This window comes from Grampus griseus (assembly GCF_964374135.1).
Source record: "Grampus griseus genome assembly, chromosome: 16".
In the NCBI taxonomy this organism is placed as follows: domain Eukaryota; kingdom Metazoa; phylum Chordata; class Mammalia; order Artiodactyla; family Delphinidae; genus Grampus; species Grampus griseus.
In genome coordinates, this window is record NC_139010.1 from 8,439,133 (window position 1) to 8,460,469 (window position 21,337).

Sequence of the window (21,337 nt, forward strand, 5' to 3'; positions counted from 1 at the left end):
TATTTTTATAAATGCTTATAAAGTGACTTACTGTATGTCACACAATATTCTGAGAGTTTCACAAATACTGACTCACTAAATTATCATAGCATGGACTTCCCTGGTGGCACAGTGGTTAAGCATCCTCCTGCCAGTGCAGGGGACACGGGTTCGAGCCCTGGTCTGGGAATATCCCACAAGCCACCGAGCAACTAAGCCCACGCACCACAATTACTGAGCCCACGTGCCACAACTACTGAGCCCACGGGCCTAGAGTCCATGCTCCGCAACAAGAGAAGCCACCACTGTGAGAAGCCTGCGCACCGCAAAGAGTAGCCCCCTCTCACAACGAGAGAAAGACCGCATGCAGCAACGAAGACCCAGCGCAGCCGAAAATAAATTAATTTTTAAAAATTATCATAGCATTTTAAAATTGTAAAATATACATAATGCGTGATTTACCATCTTAACCTTTTTTAAGCGTATAGTTCAGCAGCGTTCGGTACATTCCCACTGTTGTGCAGCCGTCATCACCTTCCACCTTCAGAACCTTTTCGTCTTCCCAAACTGAAACCCTGTAACCCTTCAGTAACAGCTGCGCATCTCTCCCCACCCAGCCCCTGGCAACCACCGTTCTACTTATGTCTCTGTGAAGTCGATGCCCACTTAGGTGCCTCATGTAAATGCAGTCATGCAGTGTTTGTCCTTTTGTGACTGGCCTGTTTCACTCAGCATAATGTCCTCCAGGTTCACAAATGTTGCAGCATGTGTCAGAATTTCTGTCCTTTTCAAGGCTGAACAATATTCCATTGTATGGATTGACCACACTTTATTCGTCGGTCAGTGGACACTTGGTTTGCTTACATATGACGGTTGTGAGTAACGCTGCCGTGGATGTGGGTGTGTAGATGTGGATTCTGAGGCACACGGATGTGAACTCACCCAAGACCAGAGGAGCGGTGGAATCGGGATTGGAACCCAGGCAGTCTGGCTCCAGGCCCTGTGTTCTTAACTCTCCGGCACTGTAACACATGGACTCTTTTAATGAATAGAACAACACAGCTTCTCTACACTGAAAAAGTGGCTTCTGAGAGTATCTAGAAAAGCTGAAGACACGCACTCACGCTCTCTAGGCTGTATCCCTAGAGAGACTTTCCCACGTGAGCACAAAAACTATACAGTGGTGTGTCCTTCAGCACTGTTGGGACTAATCTGCCTGTCCCAGGGGAGGAAATAAATTACCTGTGGTCTTTCCGTATAGTAACAGACTACAAGGTGTGAAGGTGTGTGCTCTGGAGCACATGTCCCCATAGCTACATCTTACTGCTGAATAACGTACTATTGAGGGAAAAAGTCAGTTGCAGGAGGATATACGCAGTACACTACCATTTATGTCAAATTTCATAATATACAGAAATGCTGTAATTGTTTAGGGACATAGAAATATGTAGTAAAGCTATTAAGAAATGCTTAAGATTAAGTCAGCGTCGAACGCAGTGCCCTGGTTCCCTACGTGGAACAGAGGAGGAGGGGAGGGGGTGATGGAAAGGGACGCAGAGGACTTCACTTATGTGTGTCATGTTTGTAACGCTTTGTTTCTTTTTCTTTTTTTTTTTTTTTTTTTTTTTTTTTACAGTAATGCTTTATTTCTTAAGTTGGGTGGTGGCTCCTGGAATTTGTTATTTCTGGTGCCTTTTTATATGTCTGAAATACTTTTCAATTTTTTAAAGGGCCAATGGATAGCGTACCTGTTTATGCATACATGTGAACTATGTGTTTTTCATGCAGTCAGCTGACCAAGTTGCAGGAAGTTTCTTTGAGGAACTGCACAGTAAATGGTCCTGGAGACAAAGGAGGAATTGCCAAAGCTTGTCCTAGTATCCTTCCCAATGAGAAGTCGTCACTGGGGTCTGACTGGCTTTGACACTTGAGTGAGACACCCTGGTTGCCTACCCAGTGTCCATTCTCCTAACAGGGACTCGGTCTCACCTGGGGTTGTCCCCGCCCAGGTAAATTGTTACCTTCCTAGACCCTTTGCTTTCAGGTGAGGCAGTGTGACTCGCCCCATCCAGGGAGATGTAACATGGGAGTTTCTGGTTGGGGCTCCTTCAAGGGGGACAGACGTGGCTGGATCTGCTTCTGTCCATTGCCCTCTGTCCTCCCCTGCCTTGAGCGCAGACAGAACGCCCAGGGCTCAGCAGCCAACCTGTGGGAAGAATGCCATCCAGGGTGACCTGGGAGGGAAGGGATGGAGAGGGGCCGGCATCCTGGATGGTACCCGGGCCACTGCGCCAGCCCCAGCTGCCTTCCTGTGAGGGAAGAAGATAAACTCTTTCCTTTATTAAGGTTCCTGTTCATGCAGCTGGATGCAGTTTTGTTATAATACCTCAAAACAGACTTTTCCAAAGTTTGTCATCTCATCTCTACCTTCTCTTACGAGTGTGTTCTTTTGCCCTGTATTACTCTTATTCCCACAACTAAAAATACAGGAGGTAAGTTTAAAAGAATTCCCAGTAAACTTGCTCCATTTTGTAGTCTGGTGGAACACAGTTCAAGTGCTGCTTGGATCTGTGTCTCCTGGGCTGCAGTCTAAACAAACCCCAAATAAATGCATTTTTTTGGCCTTAAAAAAAAAAACCCAGTGGCGAATGAAATAAACTTTCTCTAAGCGAATGAAATAGACTTTCTCTGACTTTAAAAGGTCTTCTCCCAATTCCTTAAGTCTGCCTAGTCTGTACATAATAGTTTTTGCAGAAGGTAGCAGCTTACAATCAGGTTTCTTGACTGAAGAGATGGCAGATGAGAGTAACTTTCTTCAGCAAAATGTTTCTAACCACCCTGGTGGTACCTGCTTTGTGGTGACAGGAAAGGTCGTTCCCTCTGCAGGTTAGGCAGCTGGGTCAGGGCATTTCGGGGTGTGGAATGGAGCTTGTAAGGAGCAGAGTGCCACAGAGGTGCCCGGCGCATTCTGGAATCTGCCTGGCCTCCTCCTAAGTGGTTTTGGAAGACTGGAAATCGGGCGGTTCTAGGCTCATCTTCAACACAGGAAAGATCTGGTCGCAGAGGGGTTTGGGCATGTGAATTGTTTGGTTGATTGGAGTTGTCAGCGGTGTGCTGGGGAATCAGCGTCTCGTTTGTTTATGCCGCGCTCTCTGCTGGGGAAGAACGTCCCCTAAGACGTGAGGCAATGAGGTTTGGTGAGATAACCAAGTCACCGCTGATATCTGCGGACTCAGTGATGAATGCCTTGCACTTGCTGATTGAATTCTTGCGCGAAGTTGAAGGATTGCCTGGTGTGTTTAATCCAGTCACCGTTTTTAGGCTGATTCCTCTCTGAGGTCATTCGCTCAGCTGGGGCTGAAGGCAGTGGGAGTGTGTCAGGTTGGCGAGCTCCGCTGGGGAAGAGATGCCTCACCAGCTGGCTCTGAACGTGGGGAAGATCCTCTGCCCACAGGAACAAGAGCACCAGGAGCTCCCTGGACTGCGTGCGCACGCGTGTGTGTGCGCGCATGTGTGTGTGTGCACACGCGTGTGGGGCCGACATTCACGACTGCTGGCCTGTCTGGAGTTGATATCAGAATGCAGGTGGTGCCTGTGATCTGTACAGACTAGCAGAAATATGTATAATTCTGGCTACACAATGGAAAGCATGAGTGAGTGGAGAATGACTGGCCTCGAACCCTTTCCCACCAACCTAATGGCCCAGAGTTAGCAGAGGCGGTGGAAATGACAGGCGGCTGGAGTTGGACCGCCAGCCCTGGGACGTGCCGGCTCAGCCATCGCATGAGGGCCCGCGGCTAGGGTGGAGCGGCTGTGGGACACAGGCAGCACGAGGGGCCCGCGCTGCGGGGACCGGCGGGAACGCCCACGTCGGGGTCAAGCCCCTGTGCTCCTGTGGCGGCTTTGAGACCCTCCGAGGGAGCTTTCAGCCAGGTGGCTGCCGAGGATGCTCTGTCCGGCTGGTGTCCAGCAGGCACGTGCTTACAACTCTCCTGCTTGATTCGGCACCTTTAGGTGGTAGTTGTTCTACTAGGAAAAAAAAGCCCAGCTTTTCTTTGCCGTTTCCGCCACTGAGCTTCACGCTGTCGGCAGTGAGACCCAGAGCTTGGATGCGTCGTGCTGCTCTGTGTCTCATCTTTAGGGCAAGAATCCCGCCCCCAGGGTTCTGGGCGTTATTTCCGAGCCCCTGCTGCGCCCCGGGTTTTTCTAGAGTCTCCTTAGGTCGGGAGGCGGCAAGCTGTTCCCTAAAGAGCCAAAGAGTAAATAGCTTAGGCCTGCGACCCACCAGCAAACTGGAGGAGGTTGTGTGGATGCTTACAGGACCGCCGGAAACACAAGCATTTAAAACCGTCAGAATGGTGCTTAGCTCTCTGGCCTCAGTTCACCCTCAGCCAGCGGGAGCCGGCACAGGGTCTGGCGTGCCTGTGCCGGCCGGGTCCCCTTCTGTGCATTTCCACTGCCTTCTTTCCCCTCTTCCAGCCACCTCGTGGAGCTTCCTAACTGGTACCTGCCTAAAAGGCTTTCTTCTTCAACCAACCCTGTTGATTGACGCCACTATTTTTATTAAAAGCTACTTTCTCCGTGTTTTATGCGTAAAGACGCCCTGTGGCATAGTGGGCTTTAAGGAAATGGGCTTTGGATTGAGGCTGATTTGGGTTTAAATTCACACCTGTTGGTCTGCACCAGGCGCACGGTTACCGACTGCTCTGCGCCTCCGTTTTTTTCCTTCCATGATAAAGGAGAACGCTTCCGGCACCCAGTGGACCACGCAGGATGCAGGCGGTGGTGGTTCTTTGATCCTGGCTCTCTTTCCCGCTTTGGCCTCTCCTCCTCAGCCTCTCCTGCAGAGGTCGCTGCGCCCTAGGCTCAGACCCCTGACCCTTGGCCTCTCTGTTCACACTTGTTCCTGAGGAGACGTGTCCAGCCTGCGGATGCCGGGCTCCTGCATTTCGGCCTCTAGCCCAGACCTGTCCCCACTCAGACTTGTTTGTCTGCTGTGTATCTGATACCTGTTTGGGTGTTTCATGGTCATCTCGAATTGAACACGTTGGGACATTAAGTCCCCTGAAACTTGCTCATCTGTAGTCTTTCCTGTCTCGGTAAAGGGAAGTTCCAGGGGCACTGGCCAAAAACCCTGCAGGTAATTTAACTCTTCCTTTTTTCTCACCTCTCTCATCTGAATCCAGCAGCAAGTCCCAGCAGCTCCGCTTTCCTGCTAGGACACCGAACCTGACATCCCCATCCCCTCTAGCGCCCAGTCGGGCCTGAGCCCAGACTGCTCAGGAACCTGCGCCTCCTTTTTCTGCTCCGTCTTCATTTCCCTGCAGTCTGTGCCTTAGCACAGCAGCAGAGTGACCTTTTAAAGGCCTAGCTCCGCTCACACCAGTAGCTCCCCTTTCAGGCAGAGACTAAATAAAGTCCCGCAAGGCCGTTTGTGATCGGGCCTGGCCCCCGAGGCCTCGGGGACCTCCCTTCCAGACCCCCAGCCCCTCTGCCCGGGCACACGGGAGCTTGCCGTCCCGGCCGTAGGCCCCACCTGTTCCGACCTCTGGGCTTTTGCTGTGTTGTCCCTTCTGCCCTGGTGCTCTTCTCCGGGATGGCATTCCCTCATTTCCTTGAGTTCTCTGCTCACACATCACCTTAGAGAAGGTGGTCTTCCATGAGCAACGTGTATAAATTGCTCACACGCCCGCTCTGCTGCAGGCCCGGCGCTGGTACTCTGATGTGTGTCTGTATCTGGCACGCCAGAGATGCGGTGCTTACTGATCGGCATGTTCACTGCTAGACACCTGGCCCCCAGCCACCATTTGCAGAATAGAGGAATGAACTGCACAGCTTCTGCACGTATCAGAGTAGCGTGTGAGATTCTCCTTGAGCTGGGCCAGTCCTGCTCCAGGCTTCTTTCTGTCTCTTGCCCAGGGGTTTGGCCTCTTGATAGCACTGCCACCACTCCCCCCTGGCATCAGGTGCCTTTCTCTTTCTGTTCTACTGGTTTACCCCCTCTGGATTCCTGTACCAGGGATGGTGGGTGTCACACTCACTCCGTCCAACCCACAGGAGACCCTCAGAATTGCAGGCCTTTCTTAGCACTTTTGAACATGTGTCCAAGCTAACCCGGTTGGCCCCCGGAGGTGCCTCTCCTTACTTGGATTCCTGCAGCACAGAGCTCAGCGGTGCCCTCCAGGAGGAGATGCGTGTGCTTGATGTGAGGCTGCAGGGGCTCCTCAGTGCCAAGGGCAAGGCCCCTGGGCGCACCTGAGGTGCTCGATGATCACAGTTACCATCACTGTTGGTTTTTCTCTTTTTGTTGGATAATGCTAGAATGGTTTAGCATTGACAACATTTGCTTCTCACTCATTTGATTGTCTGTGTCTGTCGCAAGTTTGTAGCATGTGACAATGAACTTTTTAGTTTCTGGATGAACAGCTGGATGATTAAAATGGGTAAAAGTAATATGTGCTCATGAAAAAATTTCAAGCAGACTAGAAGGTATAAAGTGAAAAGGGAACAATCCCATGTTCCAGAATTGAGGTAATTACCATCCTGTCTTTTATGAATCTTTCCATATTGCTGTTTCTTAACATGTGCATTTAGATGTTAGAAGCATAGATTTGTCAAAAAACCTGTTGTCATCATGGGATGAAGTCGTAGATATTGCTGATCAGCTCAAGCACCTGGAAGTCCTTAATCTCAGGTATGAACGCGCGGTTGCCTAATTGTCGGCATCTCTGTGGGAAAGAGCTGGGGAGGACGGCTTAGTTGAATTTATTTATCTAAGTTTAACTTATTCCTTAATATTCTTTGATGATTCTAGTTTTTCAAATGGTCACCTGAGGTGATTCATTAATAGGTAACGTGTTTTACTTTTGACGCGGGCAGCGGGGCAGGGTGGCTACTGCACTGAGCTGGAAGGTCTTCGTGCTTCTTACAGGCCTGACCGTAGAAGATGGCCCATCTGGGGACTCGGATATTTAAGTGGGCAGAAGGAGATGTGATTAACCTTCCAGCACTTAATTGCTTTAGGAATGAGTCATTTCATCGGGGTGCTGCTTAATTCAGTTCTGATAAGGAATTTTCACTGAGCTCTGTATTTAACTAATGTCACAATTTTCCAGGCCTTCTTGAGTATCTGATTAGTTTTAATCTCAGAACCTAACTTTCCCAGGGCTCGGCCAGGAACCCCCTTTCACACCTGAGCCAACTTTACACGTACAGGTGAGTTGTTCCTGGCTCAGGCAGGTTCAGTGGAGCAGTTGGACAGGCCTAAATTAGTTATCCTTGCAAATAGAGCACAGAGTGTACTTCGACCCATGGCGTCACCTTTTCTGGAAATAAGGGCTTTAATGGTATCTTCATTCACAGTGACTGTCAAGATGGGGTACCTTCTGAGATAGGATCTTGAGAGAGAACTTCAGGGCAGTAATTTATTTCATCCATCCTGTTAGCAGGCTCTGTTTAGAAGCAGAATTCTAGCCCACAGCCTAGCACGTCAGTAAGACTCTTGAGAGCGGGACTGAATTTTACAGCGTCCAGAGCCACAGCTTGTGCGGCCAGAAGCTGACCTCACAGATCAGTGCCTGAGCCTTGTGTTTCAGGAAACCTGCAGCCCCACCGCGGCCCTAACCCCATAAACACACCTCTGCCTGTTAGATACCAAGTTGTATCTTGCAACTATTAAAAATTAGATAGTCTTGACTCACGTTGTGTTTAGTATAATCGCATTTTAAGGTTGAAACAAACCAGACTCCTCATATCAAATCCCAAAGTACTGCTTTCCGTGACTGCCCCAGTTGGGCCGCCTCTATCACCATAAGCTCATCGTGTCTCTTCTTCTACACAGTGAGAACAAACTAAAATTCCCCTCCGGTTCACCATCTCCAACTGGAACATTTTCTGCATTGAAGGTTTTAGTCCTTAACCGGATAGGAATCACGTGGACGGAGGTAAACATATTTCTTTGGTTTGTTACCCAGTAATAAAGTTTTAAATTCTTGGTTTAATGGGGGATTGAAGCTCAGCGGTGGCTTCATTTATCATCCTATTATCCAGATAATAGGGTTCTTTCAACGGCCTTACAGAAAGGAGTTACAGAATCCTCATAGTTAGTAGAAGGTGGTGTCTCAGAATCCATCCTGTTCTCTTGGGCCTCTGATTAGTCCTGGTGTCTCCTGAGCAGTGGCTCACCTGGTGGTCTGCACCCAGTACGTGCTGAGCTTTGAAAAGCCTTAAGAGTTAGCTCTGGATTGAGCTTTTAGCTGCCTGAGTTTCCCCACGAGTGTTCTTAGGGCCGAGGCCGAGCCTCAGAAAGGTTCTCACACCCTCTTCTTGTTTGCAGTTCGGCTCCTAGAAGCCACTGCTCATGCACACAGCTGGGCTCGAAAGTGGACTCGTGGGTCCTGGGCCCTGCAGCCTTTGGAACTTAGATCTGGTACTGCTCAGTTCTGTCAGAGGTTAACTGACTTCACACACCCAGAACACTCCACTTTCAAAGCAAGTGCAGATAAATACATCCCAGCAAAGCTGTTCATCTGTGAAGTGCCACCTGGGCACCTCCCCAAGAGATAAGGGGCCTTTCACTTGGGCCGTCCGTGGCTACAGCCGCCCGACTTCCTTCCTAGGGCTCCTTCCTTGAGAGCTGCTCCCTCCAGAACAGGAAGGAAGGGCACGGAGAGACTCTGGAGGTGGAGATGGCAGTAAAGGTCCAGTGAGAAAATGTAGAAATAGTTGTTGATAAAGTGTGTCGTATTAGTACATTCTTTATAAACCCAGATTGGCATTGAGAAGTAAGGAAAGGTGTTTCACACCAAACACAACAAACTGTATCCAATAATGAGAACGTGCTAGGTCACCATCTCCAGTTCCACTTTGTACAGGTCAGGATATGCCTGAATGATGGGCTGATACCTGTCCTGGTTGGTTCCAGGTGCTCGAAGCTGTGTGCTCCCGTGTCATTAAAGTACGGCCCTTTAACACCGTAGTTTTATCAGCCATCCACTGGCACTCCTGGCCTGAGATAGAGTCTGTAACAAAATGTCCAAAGGCATTTTTCTTTCCTTTTTAATTTTATCTTGTTTCATTTTATGTTTTGGCCGCCCCACGCAGCATGCGGGATCTTACTTCCCCCAGTAGGGATCCAGCCTGTGCCCCCGGCACTGTAAGCATGGAGTCTTAACCACTGGACTGCCAGGGAAGTCCCCAAGGCACTTATTTCTACAACAGTAGCTAAACTGCATCCGTGTGGAGGTTCTAGTGATAAGCACGTGGGGAGAATGACCAGTGTTCACCCTGCCTTGACTTTCCCCCCAGGTGCTCCACTGCGCCTCCAGGTGTCCTGTCCTTGAGAAACTGTACCTTGAGTCCAACGGTATCGTCATTTCAGAAAGGTAACCAGGGTTTTACATCAACGCATCGGTCACCATTGTCATTCTTTTTTTTTTTTAATTCAAAAGCATTTTTATGTATTATAGTTTTTCCAAACTTCGAGGGTAAAGAGGTATAATCATTCTCTCTCTGACAAGTAGCTGCGTATCCTTTAGTCACTATGAATAAATAAACATTAAGTTTTAGGAGGATGTGCAAATAAGAATTAGAGAAATGCTTATTATTCATTGCCTTCACAAATTAGAATGTCAACTCAAACTTCACTAAGAGGTTCTAATTGAGGAAACCCCATCAGAGTGAAAGCCTTGAATTAAATATTTTTGAAGCCATGAATTGTATTAGTTTTACATAAATGTATTTAACTTCTGTTTCTAAGTGGGGGTTCTGTAGGAGATGCTCTAAGGATTAAATAATGGATTTTAAATTAGCATTATCTTTTCAAGGTCAATGTACCAAAGTACAGCCCTCCATATCCCTAGGTTCTGCATCCACAGATCCAACCAACCACAGATGGAAAATATTTGGGGGAAAAAAAATTCCAGAAAGTTCCTGAAAGCAAAGCTTGAATTTGCGGGGCACTGGAACTGTTTACGTTGTATTAGGTGTTACAAGTACTCTACAGATGATTTAAACTATATGGAGGATGTGTGTAGGTTATATGCAGATGCTGTGTCCCTTTATATAAGGGACTTGAGCATCCTCAGCTTTTGGTGTCCACGGGGGTCCTGGAACTAATCCCCCATGGATTCTGAGGGATGACTGTGTGTAAAAAGCTTGTTGTCTTAAGTAGATTAAATATGTTGTTGCCTAATCTTCCTCTTGTGTTGGTATCATTAAATTAGTATGTAAAACAAACTTAAACATGGACACATTTACAGCAAATTCTCAAAGGATTCAAATTAATGAAAATTTACTGTTCAGAATGATTTTATTTATTATACAGGCAAATGTAGTTTTTTAAAAATTAAACTTTTAATTTTGAGGTAATTTTAGATTCACGTGCAGTTATAAGAAATAGTACCCAGAGATCACATGTTCCCATTACCCAGTTTCCCCATTGGTAAGGTCTTTCAAAGCTATGGTCAGTATCACAACTAGGACACTGGTCCAGTCGACAGACAGAACATTCCCATCACCACTAGGATCCTTTATGGTGCCCTTTTATACTCATATCATATACTTGCCTCCCACCCCCTGACCTCTTCTTAACACCAGATGCAGGTATTTTAGGGCCGTATCTTTGAAAACAATTAAGAAATTAATGTTGAAAAAATTTTATCTTCCATACAGGCCGACTGATGTTCTCCAGACAGTCAAGTTGTTAGACCTTTCTTCTAATCAATTAATTGATGAAAACCAGCTGTTTCTCATAGCATATCTGCCCAGGTAACCCGCTCCTAAAATGCCTATTACAGTAGTTCTTAGTAAATTTTTAGTGAATGGATCCTATGCTATATATACTTTCTCAGTGGAAATATGATAATGATGATGGAATTCCCAGATTGAGTAGTTCCCTTTGGGAAATTTTTATTTGAATTCATTTAGAGAATTGACTTGTGAACCACATACAGTGTAGTCTATGTCTGTACTAGATCATTGAAGAATGAATAATTTGGCCCTGGTGCTGATATCAAAAGTCTTCATTCATTGAACTTTGGGAAGTAAGACTGTGTCTCTTTGCTCTCTGACACCCATTTAGCACCTAGCACAGCAGGAGGCCCAGGAATTGTTTGATGACTGCAGGATCATCAGAATGTAGCACAGAGAGTCCGCTTTGCATGCCCTAAATTGGACTTCAGGGTTTCTAAGCATTTCTCATGGGATCAAAACCTAGGGTGTAGGAAAAAATTTACAAATCTAGTCTGGTTGATATAGCCCATGGCATTTTATATTGTCCTATGTAATCAAATTTAACATTTTTACATTTCAGATTAGAACAACTAATCCTTTCTGACATTGGACTTGCTTCTATACATTTTCCAGACGCTGGAATTGGTATATGAGATTATTCAGTAACCCCTCCCCCGGCTCCCCCATACTTCAGCTTTGTTTCCCTTCTACTGTGTAACTTAATTCTCCTTCTAGGGTGCAAAACATCAATGTTTCCTTCCTTGCAATACCTTGTACTAAATGACAATCGCATATCACAGGTGAGAGCTTCTTCAGAATGTATGTATTTACATTATCACTTATTTCCATTCTCATGATGCAGTTTGTAGGTTCCTGCTGTTAAAGAATATTTTAAATTGAAAGAGAAATGCTTCCTTGGAGTGAAACTCCTCACACAAACCCAAAAATATTAAGAAAGAGATTAATTCACAGTCAACCAGCCCGTCTTTCAGTTTACACGGCACAGTTGTAAAATAGGTGGCCTTCCTCGTGGGTGCTCGCTGCATGGTGCAATTCCATGCCTCCGATGGAACTGGGGACTTTTGCTTTTCTGCTGCTAGTCCGAATAATCTGAAAAATTAACCTGAAACATGTTTATTTTCATATGTTTTCTTTTGCTGGGTTTCAGTGGTCATCTATCAACGAGCTGGATAAGTTACAGAGTCTGCATGCGCTGTCCTGCACCAGAAACCCCCTGACTGAAAGCAGCAAAGACGCACAGACCACACGGCAGTTCATCATCGCCAGGATCGGTCAGCTGAGGACCCTGAACAAGTGTGCGGTGAGTACTGGTGTCCTGACAAGGTGTTCCTTAAACTAGAAACCAAACGGTCCAGTGTAAGGAGAAGTTACAGTGGAAGACCATAAAGGGTATCAGATGTCGTTTCCTCCAAATGGTAAGTATTATTTCCTCTCAATGGCAGTTTTTTCCAGCTCCTCGGGAGGTGGTGTTACACTCAGATGCCTGCAGGGAAAACCGCTGCTTAGCTGCCCTGGCAGGCCCAGTTTTTGTCATTTGAGGCAGGGGAGGAATACTGGGTACTCTCTCAGTAAGTCAGCTCCTCCAGGCTGAGGACCTCATGTTGTGACCTTGGGCCCCAGGCATAGTCCAGATACTTCCATGAAGAAAAGGATAAAACTGAAATCCACTTTTCTTTTTGAAGAAACTCCTGGATCCTGTTAACATTAAAAAGGAAAGGTAGAAATATATTGTCTTGTCCCTTTCAGTTTTATTATTCTCTACGGGTAGGGGGTGGAGAAAGGAGAGGGTGTCAGACACACTCGTTAGAAAAGTGCTTTAATAGACCTGCTTTTATTTCACATCCATATAGATTCAACGAGAGGAAAGGCGTGGGGCTGAGCTTGATTACCGAAAAGCATTCGGAAATGAATGGAAAAAGGCTGGTGGACATCAAGATCCAGACAAAAACAGACCAAACGAGGAATTTCTTGCAGCCCATCCTAGATACCAGTCACTCTGCCTCAGTACGTACTATGCACCAGGGCCCTCACGGGGCTGCGGGGGGACTGTCCACTAGGACACAGTTCCCTTTGGGTGTCAAAGGAGGTCCTCAGTGTTGTTGCTTTTCTCCACTGGGTCTTTGTTATACTCATCTAAATGGACAGGAGGGGCTCTAGCAGCGAGTTGGGAGCAGATAATTAATTAAAGAGTCGTCTTTAGAGAAGGTAAATCTGCAGCATCTCTGAGCAGGAGGAGGAGGGGAAGGCAGCTCTTAAACAGAAGTTCTTCTCATCTTAGCATTTACTCACTGAACTTCCGATTCCAGGAGGTGGGTCCCACTTCCTACTTCAGGAAGGGCAGGAAGGCCTCCAGCTTAGCTCAACCCTGGCTATACCCTAGGGCATTTTTTAAATGAAGAACATTTACTGTGGAACCCAGGCGTTGGTGTTTTTAAGCTCTCTCCCCAGGTAATTTCAATGCTCATGAGAGCCGAGTGTAGCTTTCCTGAGTGCTCCGTTCGGGGGGCTCACCAGCCCTGGCGCTTGGTGTGCAAGGCGCTTCCTGACCTCCAGCCTGGCTCCTTGGACACTGAAGCTCCAACTTCAGGACTCTTTGTCCCTGATGTACTTTCCATTTCGATTTCATTATTATTCCAAATTTCCCTCTTATGCAGTTTTCTTTTTTATATATTTAAGAATGTGAGAAGCTCACTGCATAAACACTTCAGGCTGGAACATTATCTTTAAGGAAGAGAAGCTGCCCGTGGGAACTGCTGTCAGATGACTCCATTAGCTGGCCGATTTCCTGGCCACTTGAGGTGAATTCTAAATCACTCGGGGGCAGGGCAGGGACGGCTCTAAAGCAGCCCTGCAGGTATGGCTCACTGTCTCCCCACTAAGAATGTGGAATACAAAGCAGAGCGTGGAGGGTATTTATAGACATTTCGTCCCTGGTGGTCCTGGCAGAAGTGAGAGGAGGAGAAGGGGCTGCTTTCCTTACACCTTACATAGAGGCTGCATTTCCTGGCAGGGGACCTGGTTTGCAGCGGTGGTTCTGGGTGCCCAGAGCAGCACTGCACGACCTGGCTGAAACCTGGTGAAGGTGTTTGTGAGTCGAGTTTCTCTCAGGTCCCAGAAAGAAAGGGAACTATGACCAAAGGTGAAACTCGCGTCAGCGTTCTCAGTATTTGCAGGCACAGCCTCGTCTTGTCTCTAGGGACCTGTGATGGGACACACGGAAGACAGGAGGGTTCCAGGCTTGGCAGCCGTTGCTGTCTGGCCATCCCTCCAAAAAATACACTAAACCAGTAACCAGATAAAAGGAAGCAGATCCCAGGTTCACATCCAGCTGCTGCTGGGTTCATCCTGGGAAAGGAAAAGGCTAGGTTGACACTTAACCTGTACATTTTTTTTTCCCTTACAGTGGCCTTTTGGTTTATCATTCATCCTTTTTCATTTCTCCTTAAACAGAATATGGCGCACCTGAAGATGGGGAACTCAAAGTGCAACAACCATTTTTGCTCAAAAACCAGCTACTAAGTAAGAACCCCACATTCAAAGACCGCTTATTTGTGTTCGAGTCCTTAGATGCTGAAATAGTGATGACCTTATAGGGATTGTTTCTTTTAAGTAAGTACCTAGAGGAGTAGTTCAATTTTTAAAGAAATGATGACTCTCAAACATATCTAAATTCTGACTTTGAACATGTTAGCAATTCCCATTCTTTAAACTCATTTAACAGTTTCGCACATGTGGGAAGTATTTGAGTAGGAACTGAACTGTGATTTGGAAATTCGTGGCTTTTCTTACACTTGAAAACCTAGATAAAACGTCAGGAAAGAAGTACTAAGGAGAAACGGGAAAGCCATAGAATGTTGGTCCAGCTCTTTTTTGTTGTTAGTAATTCAGTGAAGTATTAATAGAAGGAATTTTAAACATCAATAAGCATCCTATTCCTTTAGTGGGATTTGAGCCAAGTTGTATGAAGAGCTGCATCCTTTGGCCGCGGCTGGTAATGTGCATGTGATGTAAATCCGTCCTACAGCAGGGCTCAATTCGTCTCTTTCCTTTTTTCTTTCAAGCACTGAAGATAAAACATCCTAATCAACTTGATCAGAAAGTCATAGAGAAACAACTTCCAGGTAAGAATGAGTCTCTCTCTCTCCTCCTTATGCTTCTGAATCGCTGGCCCCTCAACTCGAGGTGGCTGGAGGTAAAACATTTCATTCATTTCTGAAGTTGTGGGCTCTTACAGCTTATAGGTTTCCACTAGCTTTTACATTCTAAAATGCTAACACCATGCTAATAACATCACTCCCCCCTGAAAGTTCAAGTCTCGCATAACTTTCAGCTCATCTAGAGAACAGCTTTGTTTGTCGCGGTTACCTCTTCAGCCAGAGGCAGTAGCCTGGGAGTGCTCGCCCTTCGGGGCCTTCCCCAGGCCCTCTGCTGGTTAGTTCTCACACTGCTGCTCCGCGGGCTTTCCTTGGCCAGAGATGTTCTGGCACTGGGCTTGGGTGCTTTCTATTCCTTACCAGTCAGGAGCCCCTGCAGAGACAGCTCTTGGACGCTGTTTTAATGGACACGCTTGAAATGGTTTTCTTTAAAAAAAACTACTTCAGAACTTTAAACCTTGATGCTGTTGGAACTGATTTTGTTTTATTTGGAAAATAAATACTTTTATGTCCACAAAATTAGATCAATGTAACTTACCTTAAACTGTCAGTCAAAAGAAAAATTAGTCTGAATCTCAAAATTAAACTTGATTCACAGTTAAATACTACAATATAAACAGCTTAAATTTAGCACAGTGAGGATTTGAAGAAGAAATAAAATATCTATTACCGTAAATGACTCTAGTGAAATACTCTTCTGTTTCCCTGTCAGTGCAGTGAATTCACATTGATTTTTTAATTCATTTTTATCAAATAAAACAAGCTTATCATGGTATTGCTTATGGAAGGCTTTGGTTGTGCCCAAAGAAGTACCTTTATGATCCAGAACCATCATCTAGTATCAAATTACCAGTATTGCTCCATTTTTACTTACTAGAAATCCAGTTTCTATGCCTGTGAAGTGTAATGTTGCCACTGTTACATAATGATGAATTAAAATGAGTGGTCCCCGCTTCATTATTCTGTTTTCAGACTTAACTTCTGTCAGTAAGGGCATGCATGGGGACAGACGAGTGGGAGAGGGCCAGGACTTTCTGTTAAAAGCAGTTAGCTTTGGACGTGTTTGCACTTTTCCTTCTCTTACGTGAAATCAACTTGTGGGAACGTGCTCAAGAATGTTCTCGCTAGGGCTGTGTTAAGTTTCCTTTCCTGGGCTTCCCCTGGGAAGGCGCAGAACCCTCTGGGTCAGGCACTGTGGAGAGCGCAAATGAGTGCTGTCCCGGGCTGATGGCTCCTCCCCGACCTCCCACGGTGTTCACGGTCTGAGTTTTATTCATCCTCAGGTGGAACTAGCAGAGATTAGAGAAATTATGTATCATCATTATGCTTCAGGCGATTCCAAATCTGAGTCCTATATTCTCTGAACTCAGCAGAGTTAAGCCAGCACTAACCACCCTCTGCACAAGGAAAGCCAGTCCACCTAAATCTTCTGAAAGGACAAGATTATCTATCATATATTCACAAATAAAAGAGCAAATTATGTTAATCAACCCTGTAATCTATTCAGTGTCTATATTCAGTACATAAACAAGAAAAGGGCCAGTTTTTATTCTAAAATAAACATTTATTATCACAAGTTGCATAAAAACAGCTTTTACAAAAATTGTTTTTGATAGAAAAATATTTGTTTGAATACATGTGATTGTTGTAGGAACACCACACTATTGCTGTACCTCCAGCTAAAGCTTCAAAGAAACTGTATTGCTCATAATCAGACATCCAGTATTTACCATACCCATCTTTGGAGAGAAGTTCATAGTGTTTTCTGAACAAACCAAAGCTTTTCCTCATTAAGTTACATTGCCATGCCTGGTGGTCCCTGTATGTGTATCGCATTACACACATAAACCACAATGATTACAGACGGGGAGCGCTGGAAGGGGGCTTGTGGAGCATTAGTCTACACCTCACTTTACAGAGGAGGAAACTAAACCCAGAGAGACTGAGACGCGTCCTCATGGCGCCCGAGCCCCATGCCAGCGTTCTCTCAGTACCTCATAAGTAAGTAAGTAAGCACAAAGGTTTAAAAAGTTAATGATTTCACTCACGTTTATTCTTCTGTGCTGAGAATATGATTTCTGGTTTATTCAGGTTAAGGAGGAACTATTAAACACTGCTGAAATGGTATGAAAACTCATCATCAAAGGGCACTTAGGTCAATCATCGGCTCCGTTTCCCCAGCCTCCCAAACGACCCCCTAAGTGGTGACACTGATCTGGTGGCCCACGTGGTGGGTGAGCCGTTCCCTGATCATTTACCTGGGTAAATTGATAGTATGAAATGACAGTGACAGCTGTCATTACAGTTGTGGTCTTGTCACGTGAGCTCATTTTACAGGTAACTGTCCTTTGAGAGAACTTGATGGTTTTTCTTTTCCTTGATAGAATCCATGACAATTCAAAAGGTGAAAGGCTTGCTGTCACGTCTTCTCAGAGTTCCTGTGTCAGAACTTCTGTTGTCCTATGAAAGTCCCAAAGTAAGTTGCCCAGCAAAACACAAAGTCAGGTTCCCCACACTATGACTTGCTACTAAGCTATGTCTCTACGTAACATGGTCTGATTCTAAATGGAAACCATACATCTTTGTTGGGGGGAGGTTTTGCCACATTTGTCTTAATCACCCCCACCCCTCTGTCTAATTTTAGATGCCGGGCAGAGAGATTGAACTAGAAAATGATCAACAGTCATTACAGTTTTATTCTGTGGAAAATGGAGACTGTCTGTTAGTGCGATGGTAACAGCCAACTAATAGAGGTTAGACCGCTTATCGTGACTGGGGTTCACTGGAAATTAAGTGACTTATTGGGACAATTCGGTCCAGAACAAATGAGGTTTTACAGGTTGCCCTAAGTGTAAAACAGCTGTATTTTTCACAGGGAAGAGACCATTTCCAGGCTTGTATACAGCCCTAATAAAGGCTTTGCACCTAGTAACGATTTTCAGAGTTTATTTCATAGTTCCTGACTCTTTCATTATGAGAAGATTTAGATACTAAATAGAACCTCGCTAGTCTAAGAAAATCTGAACACGGTTAATGTCTTCCTAAGACCAGTTTTAATGGACTCCTCTGTTGATGCTACTGGTTTAAAAGGTTACTAAAATGATTTGGTTGGTCATTTTGGGAAATGTCCCTTAAACTGAAGGAAGCACATCTTCTGTGTAGTACAAACGCTATGATTTCTCTTCGCAGTTGCACTGGTTTTTGACTCGCAGAAATTAACCACATGCTTTTCCCTAGTTGTACCTAACTGAGGACACATTCTTCTACAGCAGCTTACTAGCGTTGACTGAAATTCAGTTACATTAGGTCAACATTAGGCAATGAAAGGAAGAAAAACAAGACGCTTTCAATGCCAAGGATTTAGAACTATCCATCCCTATGCCATTAAAGCCCTGAGAGGTTTTTGATTTTACTTATATTCACAAAATTTTAGCACTTTAAAAAAATAGGAGTACTAAGCTGTGATCTTCAGGATTTATGTTAAAGGGCAAAAGGAAACTTGGGTGTAATTAGTCCACTTAATAAATGAACTTTAAAACCAAGGCCCAAAACCCAGCGTTACATTGGTTCCTTTTCAAGTTGCCCACTTCATTCAGAGATCCACAAAATCTGACATGATTTCCAGAAACCCCTGACTTTGGTATCAGTGACCACTGCTCATACGTGATCACACAGCATTTCTGTGAGTTCTTTTTGGCCCTTAATTATCCTGCTTAGGCTATCCAGAGCTATTCTGCAATCCAGGGTGAAATTCAAACTTCCAGTTACTACTCAAGATTTCTGAACTAGGCCAAGTTTTAACCAAAAATGATAGGTAATAAATTACTAACAGAAATGATGCACTAGGACTTGGAAATATTTTTTTCTTTTATAAACAATTTGGTATTTTTCAAATCATCTTCCAATATATAAGTAATTTTTTTCTTACGCTACAGTATCTGTTGATTTTTAAAACGGAAATTTTGTGCAAATGTTAAGAAATACCACATTGGTGACCCGTGAAGGTGCCAGCCAAGAACTATCCTGAAAGACCATATAATCTGCGGCCGAACCTTGGGCTTTCCTCAGACTTCCGCTCAGATCATCCTTCGCCCACCCTGACCTTTAACACTGCGAATTGACCTCATCCTCCTCTTGCTTCACACCGACAAGGATCACCGCACAACTCCTTCAGTTTCCACAGCTGTGTTAGTTCTTGCGGAGAATACTGAGGGGAAGACAGCATTCCTGTTTCACAGGTCTTCTCACACAGCCACAGGCTGTCCTGTTGAAAAACAAAACAAAAGCTGATTTGGGAGCCGTGACATACCTTGCTGGAAGACAGCATGCATACAGGAGCTTCCAGATCCCAGTGAGGCTGAAGTTATTTCAAAGACAAGTGCATGTGTGAAGCCACTCAGCTTGTGGGGCGTAGGAAAAGCACCCACCGGTGACCCTGAGGCTGTGGAATAAAGAAACAGTGCAGTGTGTGCATTAAGAGTTTGCAAAGGGAGTTCTATGAAGAAAGGGTGTGGAAACCACAAATGCAGAGTTTCGTGTTTGCTACTGGAGAAGAGGTGGCCAAATAGCATTATGAACAACAGCAAGTACTGAGGGAATGGTGACAATATTCGGGGGACAATACCAAGTGCTTTATAAATATTATCCAATTTAATTCTCACAATAACCCTGTGAGGTAGGAATTATTTCCTTTTTACAAGTGAGAAACAAAAGAGTGAAGAAACTTGCTCAAGGTCACGGTGAAGTTCATGCTGGTAGGCTGAGTAGGAAGGATCGAAATGGAGTCTTGTCAGACTCAGAGTCCGAGTTTTCACCCACCAGCCTACTTCCCAGCTCTGTGGACTGGCTTCTGTTTCCAGCAATATAGCAGAATACAGATCCCATTCAACTTGAGAACATAAAAAGGAGGGATGTAATAAAAAATGTCTTTTTAAAGGATGGCTGAACTGGTGGCAAAGGAGAGGAAACTGGAGAGTAGAAGGGCCTGGAGTCAGCGTGTGCCTTTTACAGGCCACGCCTGGGGACAGGAGACTGACCACTCCTTCCTACAGAGCCCTGTGCCCCTGGGGGCCGAGAGCCTCCAGGGGTATTAAAGGAAACAGAGAAGGCCTGTCTCTGCCCTGGCCCTGGACGGGTGGGACGGAGAGTCTCCCCTGAGCACCTGGCACCATAGCCCGCACTTAGGTGGGTGCAGCTGGAGTCACATTCTGCGGGGCCACCTCACTGCCAGAATCTGAAGTCAGCTGCTGCTTTTGTGTTTTAAAGCTGCAAAGAATTTCTGATCAAACGTATAAAAACTCAATTCATTGTGAGTAGGAGAACTTCCATTCAAAACATTTCCTTTTGGTTTAGACTCAGACAAATACTGTGTGAGATCTAGGCACATTATTGTGAATTAGATCAAGAGCAGTTACGATGCCAGAAGACCTCCGTTCACTGCTCTGCCCAAGGTTTGATAGAGAGAGGCCAGCCCCACTCAGGCTTGCTTACCTGATATCTTTTAGGTCCTATGGCTGCCATCCAAATGCCCATGCTTACATCTTCACCCTACACAGGTCCCATAAAGTTTAAAATGTAAAAATTTAAATGCTATTTCGTCTGTAAAGACAATGCCACACCCATTCCCGTAAGTAATCTTTCTACTTCTTTGTTTTGTGATTATTCTAACATGCAATGCTGAGGATGTATTATAACACTGATACACGAAGTAAAAGCTACCTGCCATTAACATGAAGCACACACACCACAATGAAGTATGACTATACACACTAAGTAAGCAGCCAGCCCCTCTTCTCATGGACCTTAAACTTCCAGCACTGACGGTATGAAAGAGACACTGGATCTAAGAACCGGGCAGAGATTCACTGATTTGCCATCTCAGAATCAGCAGAAAAACAAGCTTAGTCTTAAGCTTGCTTAGTCTTCCTTCTTATGAATATAAACCTCTACATTCCTTTAGGGACTGTACCTTTAAATATAGGCTGAAAACAACAGAAGGCTCAAAGATTTAGGAATAAAATTTAGATTTGAGGGGTAGGAGTGTATCCCTAACCTTTGAGGGCTGACTCCTGTCTAGAATGAATAACATGCCTTTCCCCAAGATCAGGTGGCTGTGCTTTTAATGACGGAATACTGAGTGGGATAAAACTTGTTTGGTCAGTGTACTCTTAGGTCAGAAATCCTTAATTACCTGGTAGGTCTTTAATCTCCCCGAGTTGCCAGCCAGCCAGTGGACGATGTCCCTGGAGATGACATACCCTGAGCCGCACGCAAAGGCGGGATAAGCGGGACTGGGGTACTCCAGTTCCTGCCACTTCCCGGTTCGGTCAACGGCCCAATTCAATCTGAAACTGACATGCAACATGAGTCGGCTTCTTTGTGTTGCTCTGACACGTATCCTACCACTAGTTAAGCTTGAGTCCTTAATTATCACTACAAAGGAATAAGCTGTA

At 45.4% G+C, this 21,337-nt stretch overlaps 2 protein-coding genes across 2 annotated transcripts in view; one reads left to right on the forward strand and one right to left on the reverse strand.

Annotated features, from left to right (window-relative positions):
- The window catches only part of TBCE (tubulin folding cofactor E), a 111,004-nt gene extending 92,108 nt beyond the window's left edge, over positions 1-18,896 (forward strand). Inside the window, exons 5-17 of the mRNA XM_082673915.1 lie at positions 1,768-1,856; positions 6,574-6,673; positions 7,820-7,922; positions 9,286-9,362; positions 10,651-10,746; positions 11,291-11,355; positions 11,446-11,510; positions 11,879-12,031; positions 12,582-12,735; positions 14,182-14,250; positions 14,793-14,852; positions 17,270-17,361; positions 17,530-18,896. Of these exons, the coding sequence (XP_082530041.1) occupies positions 1,768-1,856; positions 6,574-6,673; positions 7,820-7,922; positions 9,286-9,362; positions 10,651-10,746; positions 11,291-11,355; positions 11,446-11,510; positions 11,879-12,031; positions 12,582-12,735; positions 14,182-14,250; positions 14,793-14,852; positions 17,270-17,361; positions 17,530-17,622 (1,216 nt within the window). The 3' untranslated portion in view covers positions 17,623-18,896. The remainder of the gene's footprint in view (positions 1-1,767; positions 1,857-6,573; positions 6,674-7,819; positions 7,923-9,285; positions 9,363-10,650; positions 10,747-11,290; positions 11,356-11,445; positions 11,511-11,878; positions 12,032-12,581; positions 12,736-14,181; positions 14,251-14,792; positions 14,853-17,269; positions 17,362-17,529) is intronic.
- B3GALNT2 (beta-1,3-N-acetylgalactosaminyltransferase 2) overlaps positions 16,429-21,337 on the reverse strand; it is a 58,091-nt gene continuing 53,182 nt past the window's right edge. Inside the window, exons 11-14 of the mRNA XM_082673921.1 lie at positions 21,076-21,235; positions 20,376-20,432; positions 18,988-19,149; positions 16,429-17,345 (exon numbers count right to left, since the gene is read on the reverse strand). Coding sequence (XP_082530047.1) covers positions 19,009-19,149; positions 20,376-20,432; positions 21,076-21,235 — 358 coding nt within the window. The 3' untranslated portion in view covers positions 16,429-17,345; positions 18,988-19,008. The remainder of the gene's footprint in view (positions 17,346-18,987; positions 19,150-20,375; positions 20,433-21,075; positions 21,236-21,337) is intronic.